This window comes from Tursiops truncatus, chromosome 16 (assembly GCF_011762595.2).
Source record: "Tursiops truncatus isolate mTurTru1 chromosome 16, mTurTru1.mat.Y, whole genome shotgun sequence".
NCBI classification, from domain to species: Eukaryota; Metazoa; Chordata; class Mammalia; order Artiodactyla; family Delphinidae; genus Tursiops; species Tursiops truncatus.
In genome coordinates this window covers 32058865-32068843 of record NC_047049.1, presented here as the reverse complement: position 1 = coordinate 32068843, position 9979 = coordinate 32058865, and the positions used below count along the sequence as shown (strand labels likewise).

Genomic DNA, 9979 nt, shown 5'->3' with positions numbered 1-9979 from the left:
GAATTTTCACTCAAAATGTGAACTGCAGATAGTGGCAAAGTTTAGCAACATTAGTCTCTGACATCTTCACCTGGATACTCAGTACATCTTTCTACCTAAAGGATCATCCATTGGCAGGATTTAATCACTTTAGCCAGTGTGTGAAGGTACCTTGCAAACAAGAGCGCTACTGAAGTCTGCATAGTGCGGCACCATCATCAATTAGCTGAGGAAACCGGGCCCTCCACGGTAGGCAGACTCGCCTAGTATCACACAGCTCGTTTAAGGCTGACTTCTGCAGCAGAACCCAGCTTCCCCAAACCTGAGGTCCTCGGAAAAGCTCACAGTCTCCCAAGAGAGTTCTGACGAAAACCAAACTTCGCCAAGTCTCGCGCCACCGGGACTCGGGGGCGGGGTGGAGAGGACGAAGTATCGCGAGATGACGGCGTTTTCCCGCGAAGGAGAAGCGCGCGTTTTTCTCTGGCTGGACACCTGGCCGGGAGACCGGGACCGGCAAGCGGCTGGGAGGTTTTAGCGCGCGGCGTTGCAGGCGCTGTGAGGAGGGCACCCGGTTCCGGAGTGTGTGTCCAGCCATGCCGGCGCAGCGCCCCGCTAGCAGTGGCGGTGAGTGAGGAGAACCTGCCTCCCGGAGCGGGCGGCGGTGTCCGGGGCGGGGGTGCGGGAGCAGCATGGAGAGACTGCCGCCGAGCTTTTGAGGGGAGAGGCGACCCCGGGCAGAGACTGAGGAGGAAAGGAGGGTTACCTTTTCTGTGGGGAGTGAGTGGGGGACACCCGGAACTGCGCATATTTGCATGGTATAGGAAATTTGACACAGGGGAGCTGCGTTTTCCCAAACATCTCCATTTGTAAACTGGGGTCCAGGCAACTTGTTGACATAGTGAAGGCTTAGGATTTCTTCTGAGAGGTGATACTGGCGTCCCCCTGGGTCTTCATGGTTTGCCGCAAATGCACCTGGGAAAGGGAGGAAGGTTGTTTACTCGGAAGTTGAGTAACTGGTCATTTTTTAAAGCTGCAATTTAAAAGCCTTGTCTCCTCCTAGGGTCCGTAGCTCCAGATGTGGTTGAACAGCCGGAGACTGCCGTGATTACTCCAGCCATGGTAGAGGAGGAAGAACAGCTTGAAGCTGCTGGGCTAGAGAGAGAGAGGAAGATGCTAGAAAAGGTAAAATAGGCATCAAGTTCATCGTCGGGGGTGTGGTTTGTGTGCTTAAGTTTACTAGTCTGGTTTTTCATCAGCTTTAAAACGGGCTTCCTTATTTATCTCTGTTTACCGATGCTATTTTTGAGAAACCTTTGCATGAGCTTTGAATGAGGCTTCTATCAGATATAGTCTTGGTCTATAAAGTGGCCTCATTTCTCTTAGGTGAGCATTTCAAATTGATTGTTTAGCTATTATAATTCTTCCAAAGTCGGTAGTGAATTATTTTTAGTGAATTCTTTCAGTGCTGTTTTCCACCTAAGTGATCAACTTGTTTTTTGCTTTCTTTTACATTTCTTGGACTATTGCCGAGTAAGATCCTTTAGGTTAAAATGTGATGTACTTTTTCAACGAATAGTTAATTATCCTTGTGGTTTTCTGGTACAGAGTATTTTGTAGGTTACTAAAAGCAGTTTTTAACCTCTTGAAAAACTTCAGTTTTTAAGTATATTTTATTCCAGCACTGTCCCACCCTGTTGCTTCATTATTGCATATGCAAGAAGACTGACACCTAGTACATCTTATGTGCTGCCTACTAAGTGATTTTCTTGTAATAATTTATTTAACCCTCCCAGTATTATGGTTATTTAGGTACTTTTGATATCTCCACTTACATATGATGAAACTGAGGTAATTGGGGGTCAGGTCACACACTAGTGAACTCAAGTTTGGCTGTCTCCAGAGTTCTTGTCCTTAACACTAAACCTCTCTGAGGACATTAATATTGAATTAACTCCATGTAATTACAGAACTACTCAAATTGGGGAATAATGCACTCCAAAGGCAAGTAATGAATTAGTTAGTCCCTGCTATTTTATATCAACAATCATGATAATTTTGTTAGCATTTTTGACACCTCATGATCATTTATGGTGAGTCAGTCACTGTTCTGAATGCTGTACATGTATTTTACTCATTGAATCCTCAATAGTATCAAGTAGATATCATTATTAAACTCATTATGATTACTATTATTAAACTTACTAGTTTAATTACTAGTATAAACTATTACTTTTATTAAAATAGTCTATAAACTAGGTTCTATTTTCATTCCACTTTACAGATGAGGAAACTGAGGCACCTAGAGGTTGCCTGGGGTCCCTCAGCTAGAGATGGTAATGTAGGCCATGTGGTTCCAGAATTCACACTTTTTAACCACCTTGCTATACTTTCACTCCAGTATATAATAGTTCCATTATTACTGATCATCTGTAGTTGACCATAATCCGGTAAGGTAGTATATTAACAAATTTTAATAGAATTGGGAGGTCAACCTTGAACCACCTTTACTCATTCTATGCATTCCTACAGTACTTTGTTAGACAGTATTATCCTTACTTACTTGATTCTTTCTCACTTTGTTTCTTGAGGGCACATCACATTGTTTTGTTTTTGTAGGCTGTGCACCTGGCAAATAGTAGGCTGTAGTAAATGTCTATTGAATTTCTAACTAAGGTAAAAGAATATTTTATAATATATTACCTAACATATATGATTATATAATAAAATAAATATACTTACTAGCCATTGTAACAAGGTGAATTGTAAAGGATGAATCCTGGGGCATGGTCCAGAGTAGAATCAACTCCAGAGATTTTAAGTGATAAACCCTTAATTTTGAGTAGTGTAGTTCACTTTTATAACCCATGAAGATTGTTGGTTAAGGAAATGCTATTTGAAGAAAGATATGAGGTGTAATAAGAATACATTTCAAGAATGCATGAGTTCAAGTGAAGAAAGATTATTTTCACATTTAAAAAAGGTCTATCAGGGAATTCCCTGGTGGTCCAGTGGTTAGGACTCGAGGCTTTCACTGCTGTGGGCCCAGGTTCTTTCCCTGGTCGGGGAACTAAGATCCCACAAGCGGTGCGGTGCGGTGTGGCCAAAAAAAATTTTTTAAATAAATAAATTTAAAGGTCCGTCAAAATTTATAGTACCATAAGTATTTGCTGATTAAACTAGGGATCAAAATAACTTCTACTTTCAGTGAAATTTTTAAGCTCTTGAACATTTTGCAATCCTAAAGTTTTTTGGAATTGTTACTCTTGAGGGATAGGTATGGTACAACTAGCTTTTCTTTAGCAGTTATGCACCATAGAACTTAAAATAGCAATTTTTAATCCATTTTTCAGTACTTCCATGAATAAAGCTCTTTTCAATCCTATTAGTGCAGGGTGTAATTTGCTAAAAACCTAGTAGGATTGTGGTTCATTGTTATTATGTATCTTTTTATGTACAGGTATTGAAAGAATTTGATTACTTTTTGTCCTTGACACTTACAAATTATTCCCTCAGTGACTGTAGAGAAAATTCTAAGAATAAGTCTCTCTCTTACATGTCTTTGGAGCCAAAAAATTCAGTACACAAAAGTAATGATTCCTTTTCTTTTGGGAGAATTCAGTATTTATGGGCATATATTTAGAAGTACTTAAGAGAGGAAGAGCTAGCTTAAGTTCTTAATGAGAAGCATTTGCTTTGCTTTAGGAGATTTGAAGGTTTGTGAAGATCCTGGAGAATGATTTTGACATTCATTTGCTACAGTTATTTTCTTTGACTTTTCACCTGCATTTCCTTTTGAAAGAAGTCATTGTTAGTCTAGAATACTTGAGAGTAGCTTTAACTTCTGTGTACGTGGGGGAAGGGGAATGGTAAGAGTTGTGAGGGTTCTTGGAAAGGTAAAAAAGGAAAACAGTTCATATTGTGTAACCTGAAATAGAACTCCCTCCGCAAAATAAAGAAATAAATAAAACTGGGGTTTGGGAGAGGTAATGGGGTAGACAGTGGAGAATTTATGCTCTTGGTGGCCACTGGCATACTCTCTCACTCTCTCATCAAGAGATGCTTCCCACCAGGCACTCAGTATTGAATACTTTCCACAGATGAAGCTACAATTTACTTTAATATTAACAAATAACAAAATTAAGTCGAGAGAGTAATGATAGATGAGAAGATTTACTACAGAATTATTTTGAAATACAGAAGACTGGGTTTAAAGGTTAACCATTGGCATATTTTAATTATATTATAAATTATTGTTCCATGATGGCGCCTTTAAGCTTTAATTACTTCAAAGATGTATGCTGATTTATTCTGAACAGGACTTAAGGCAGCAGATAAATTAAGCACAAAGTATTTTAACTAAAATAAAGTTAAGTTTAAGAATTCATTTTTATAAAGTTTTAAGTAATTTCATCTCATTTATAATATCCATTTCATTCAGTGACTGACTATTGTAATCATAGTAGTACGTTGGTAATAGTAAAAGAAAGGCTGTCCTAAAAGAACTGAAAATAGAGTTTTATGAGACGTCAACAGATTATCTGCACGGGTAAGACTATGGATGATTTTTTAAAGATTTTTTATTTTCTTGTAATGCGCATGTATTTCATTAAATTTATTCTTAGGTATCTTATTGTCACTGCTTTTGTAATAGAAAATAAATTTATTTTGAAAGAAAAATTAGATGACATAACATCTGGGAAATATAAGTTAGTATATACTGGTGTCTGATTTATAAGGTCAAGCCTTAACACTAAATTAAATTTACCTCACACACACACACACACACGCTCAGGAGTGGAATTGCTGGTTAGTAAGATTTGCATATATTCAACTCTCACTTGACTTCAGCCCACTTAATGCTTTTCTTTTGAGTTCAGATTACAGTATTTGGTTGGCAAATTATGAACTGGATTTGGCCTTATGTCTGTTTTAGTGGAACACAACTTTTGTTTACGTGTTGTCTATAACTGCTCGAAGGCAGATTTGAGTATTTGCAATACAAACCATATCATGCTGAAATATTTAAATATTTGCCCTTTGCCCTTTTACAGAAAATGTTTGTGGACCGTTGAACTATACTATTTATTTGTTGCTTTTGTTTTCTCTCTTGTGCCCTCTGTTATTGTTCTGTTAAAATGTTTAACTTTTATTGTGAATTGAGAGGGTTCCTCCTCAGCCACTAGACTGTTGTATACTCTTACAAATCAATAAATAAATGGTGTGTAAAAGTAATATGGAAAGCAGAGGTTTGTAAATGGAAGGCGTACAGAGGTGAAAGATAAAGGTAAGAGTATGAGAGTAGAAAGCTAAAAGGTAAGGGCAAAGCTTGGGCAACACAATACTGAGGAGGAAAGAGGCTTGTAAGAAATAAACAGTAGATTTAGCACGTTTAAATATTTTGACAACATAGTTTTTAAGTTCTAAAACTAGATGTTCTGATTCCTAGCCAATGAGACTATCTTTTAATTCCATTGCTCCTTCAAATTAAACTGGTGTATAAAATTTTTCTTTTCTGAAATGATTTGGTTTTGTAAAAACTTAAATACAACTTGAATTAAATATTTGCTTTCTCACTTTAATTTCAAATATTTTGAAAATGGACCTTCAATTCTGTAGATGCCAATAACCATATATTCAGTGTCTGAAATTTCATTATTTTGGTAGCCAAGCTATACTTTGCCAGATTGCCTGTTGAACCCCAGAATCATTTTTTTTTTAGCTATTCTAGGTTTTTGTTTGGAAGATAACCATTTTTAGTAAGTGAATTTAATAAAAATATTTTTCATGAATTACAGGAAATATATTAAACCTAAAGAGCAGTTGTTTAGTCATCTTTGTTACACCTTATGCAAAAAAAATCAGTGTATGTCAGGAAACCGTTAATAATTATGGAAACTTTCTCTTTGGATAGGCTCGCATGTCTTGGGATAGAGAGTCCATGGACATTCGATATCGTAGACTTCAGCATTTGCTTGAAAAAAGCAATATTTACTCCAAATTTTTATTGACTAAAATGGAACAGCAGCAGTTAGAGGTATGTATATGTGATTGATTATAGCTAATAGCTTAAATTTTTAAAATAAGCTTTATTGAGATATAAATTACATACAATAAATTGCACACATTTTAAGAGTTAGATGAGTTTTGACCTGTGTAACCACCGGCACAGTCAAGATAAAGAACATTTCCATTATCCCAAGAAGTTTTCTTCTCTCAGTGGTCTCTGCTTCTGGCCCCGGACAACCACTGGTTTCTGTTTTCTGCCACTATAAATTAGTATTGTTTTTTCTAGAATATTATATAAATGGAATCATATGATAAGCACTCTTGGTGTCTCACTTCTTTAGCTCAGCATATTTTTAAGATTCACTTACATGTATTAATTTAGTAGATCATTTTTATTCCTAAGAAGCATTCCATTGTATGAATATACCAACATTTTTTTTAAATTATGAATACTGTATTAATTAAATGAACAAGGATTAAGAACTAGGACATTCTAAATATTTTTGCACCTACATTTCTGCTTCTCTTTCCCATCTCCTTGCCTCGTTTACCATCCTAACCCAGAGGTAATTACCATCATGAATTTTGTATTTATCATTTTTCTGCTTAAAAAAATAGTTTAACATATATCACATGTGTATATATCCATAAACAGTGTATATTTTTGGTCTTGCTTATTTTGAGCCTTATAAGAATGGTATCATACTATATGTAGTTCTTCTGTAGTTTGCTTTTGTCATTCAAGATGTGTTTCATTCAAGAGTAACTGCTTCTAAGCAGACATTAGAACAAAACTCCTGTTTTTAGTTCCAACTTCATCCTCACTGTGCTGCCTGCCAATCCCTGAGCTGTTGAGTTTCCTCAATATAAATTGCTTTACTCCAACATTTATTTTTTTAGTCAACTGTTAACTGATTTTTATCCTGTCTAGTGATATTTTTTGGATGCCAGAAATTGTGAATTTTATGTTGCTCAGTCTCCTTTTCTAAAAATTGCTTTATTGAAATATAACTGATATACACAAAACTGTACATTTAAAAAATGTATACCCATGAAGCCACCACAACCAAGGTAATGAACATAACCATTAATTCCAAAAAATTCTTCCTGTCCCCCCATTTTTAATGAGATACAGTTGTGACATGTAACATTATATTAGTTTCAGGTGTACAGTGTAATGATTCAATATTTGTATATATTGCAAAATGATCACAGTAAGTCTAGTTAACATTGTCACTGTACACAGTTAAAAAATTTTTCCCTTGTGATGGGAACTTTTAAGATTTATTCTCTTAACAACTTTCAAATATGCAATAAGTATTATTAATTATGGTCACCATGCTGTATAGTACATCCCCATCCATGACTTGTTTATTTTATAACAGGAAATTTAAACCTTTTGACCTCCCCCCTCACCCCCCCACCCCCCAACCGCCGGTCTGTTCTCTGAATCTGTGAGCCTTTTTTTTTTTTAAGATTCCACATGTAAGTGAAATCATATAGTATTTGTTTTTCTCTTACTTCACTTAGTATAATGCCCTCAAGGTCCATCCATATTGTCGCAAATAGCAAGATCACATTCTTTTTTTTATGGTTGAATTCTGCCCCTTTTATTTAATTTTCTCCCATCCCTCACTTCCTGTCTTCATCACCAGATAGCCACTGATCTGCTTTCTGTTATTATAGATTTGTTTGCATTTTCTGTTGGTGTTAGGTTCTTTTAGTTTTTATCTCTGAAAAAGTCTTCATCTACCTTTATTTTTGAAAGATTTTCTACTGGGTGAAGAATTTATTTTTCTTTAGTGCTTCCCCCCACCCACTTGCAGTATTTTAATGATGTTTCACTGCTTTCTAGCTTACATTGTTTCTAACAAAGCCAAAGTCCTTAGGATGGCCTACAAGACTATAAGCAGTCTGGTTGCCTCCCTCAACCCCCATACCTTTCAGACCTTGTTCTAGGTGTGTTTCCGGCCTTTAGGCCTTTGCACTGGCTGTTTTCTACTTGGAACCCTCTTCTCAATAGATATCTGCCTGGCTTACTTCATCATCATCTTCAAGCTTTGGCTTACATGTTTTCTCAATGAGACCTGCCCTGACAACCTTAAATAAAGTTACCTGGCACCTCCATCCTCACACTCCTGATCCCCTTTACCTTGTTCTTTTCTTCGCATTGCATTTATCATCTAAGACACTGTATAATTTATTTATAGTCCACTAGAAGTATGAAGATTTAAAAACTTGGGCAAGTGTCAGTACTACAATAAATCCTTTTGTCCCCATCATTCACATTTAACAGTTATCAATCAAGATTTTGCTACATTTGCTAAATTCTCTTTTTCCTTTGTTGAAGCCCTTTTTAACCCTTCGTTTGGTAAAATGAAACAGAAAAACAAATACCAAGCTTAATGACTCACTGTAAGGTAAATACTCTTTTAAACACCTCTTGGAAATGGTTTGAATCGTTTTCTGTCCTGCTTTTAAAGCTTTGTTAGGGGGCTTATGGAACAGCTTTTTTAGTCCAAGAATAACTTGGTCCCTCTTCTGAATGTTCTTGAAGCCCCATACATTAAGAGGCCCTTCAGCTTTGGCTGACGGGAATGTGAACTGTTCCTGAGCCCTTGTGAGCACAGGGATTGTTCTACCTGCTTTCTAGTTGCTCTTTTCCTGGCCTTCATTTTCTTACACTCACACACTGATCAGTACTCAGCCTGAGGATGCCACTACAGATCTTCAGAGCCTCTTTTGTATGAAACTGTCCCCTCTCTGATACTTGACCTTGGTTTGCTAGCTCCTCTGAGTTTTGCACTCTGTCTTTTCAACTCAGGAAGACTTTTGAGCTCTATTTGGGTTCTCCCTCCATTATTTGCACTTGGAAGTTGCCTCCAGGCAGTAAGCTGGGCAGTCAGAAGATTCGCGTGGTTCATGACAGTGTTCACTGTTCTTTGCTGCGTGTTGCTGAAAACCAGATATATTTTATCTAGATTTTAGTTGCTTGAGGCAGGAGGGTAAATCTGTTCACAGGACAGTGTTCACTGTCCTTTGCTGCGTGTTGCTGAAAACCACTGATATATTTAGATTTTAGTTGCTTAAGGCAGGAGGGTAAATCTGTTATCTGTTACTCCATAAAGGCTTGAAGCGCAAGTTCTTGTTTTTTAATTTTTATATACAGTTTCTTCATTGCGAACTTAAGTTATTTGAGATGTGTGTTTCATACTTTGCATTTTCCACTTTTGACACTAAGAAAAAATTATGTTACAGGAACAGAAGAAGAAAGAGAAATTGGAGAGAAAAAAGGAATCTTTAAAAGTTACTAAGGTAATAGTAAGCTAGAATATTTTGTATATGTTACCTTAGATATCGAAGACATTCTCTTGTATTCTTTTGACTACTGATCATCTATTTAATTTTAATCTTTATCTGCTAACCTATCTTTGTTGGTTGCATAGAAATATGTAAAATCTGTTTCTCAGTATTTTATTTATTTATTTAGGGTTTTTTTTGTCTCAGTATTTTAGATATATGGGAGGAGAGCTAAACTATGACCTTTTTAGTTTCTTATTCTGTGGACTATATTTCATAATAGCAAAATTTCGCTTTCTTATCTGGGGAGAAATCTGCAAATATTTTATACCTCAAGGCATTTTATAAGTTGCCAGCTCTTTTGGAGCATGTAATGCTTACTCTTCTTCATGCTTCTAACCTCGTCATGTCAACTTTGAGCCATAAAAATAATCTAAATTTGTATCTTGTACATAGCTGTAGCAGTGGAACCAAAATTGGAACATATGACATACATGGTAATAGCATTTCAGATAGAGCATTCATTTAGGGATAGCCTGAATTTTAGATGTGATCTTTTTGGGGACTATGTTTTAACATGAGGCTGTTTAATGCCATATTGATAGGGATTATACAAACAACACTTGTGTTAGTGAAAAGAGAAATAATAAAGGTAACATTTATTGAGTACTTACTGTGTGCCGGGCATTGCTCT

General features: G+C 36.4%; 1 protein-coding gene across 1 annotated transcript in view; it reads left to right on the top strand.

Annotated features, from left to right (window-relative positions):
• The first annotated feature begins 441 nt into the window (after positions 1–441).
• HELLS (helicase, lymphoid specific) overlaps positions 442–9979 on the top strand; it is a 40646-nt gene continuing 31108 nt past the window's right edge. The window contains exons 1-4 of the mRNA XM_019939671.3: positions 442–603; positions 1040–1161; positions 5891–6013; positions 9244–9300. Of these exons, the coding sequence (XP_019795230.1) occupies positions 573–603; positions 1040–1161; positions 5891–6013; positions 9244–9300 (333 nt within the window). The 5' untranslated portion in view covers positions 442–572. The remainder of the gene's footprint in view (positions 604–1039; positions 1162–5890; positions 6014–9243; positions 9301–9979) is intronic.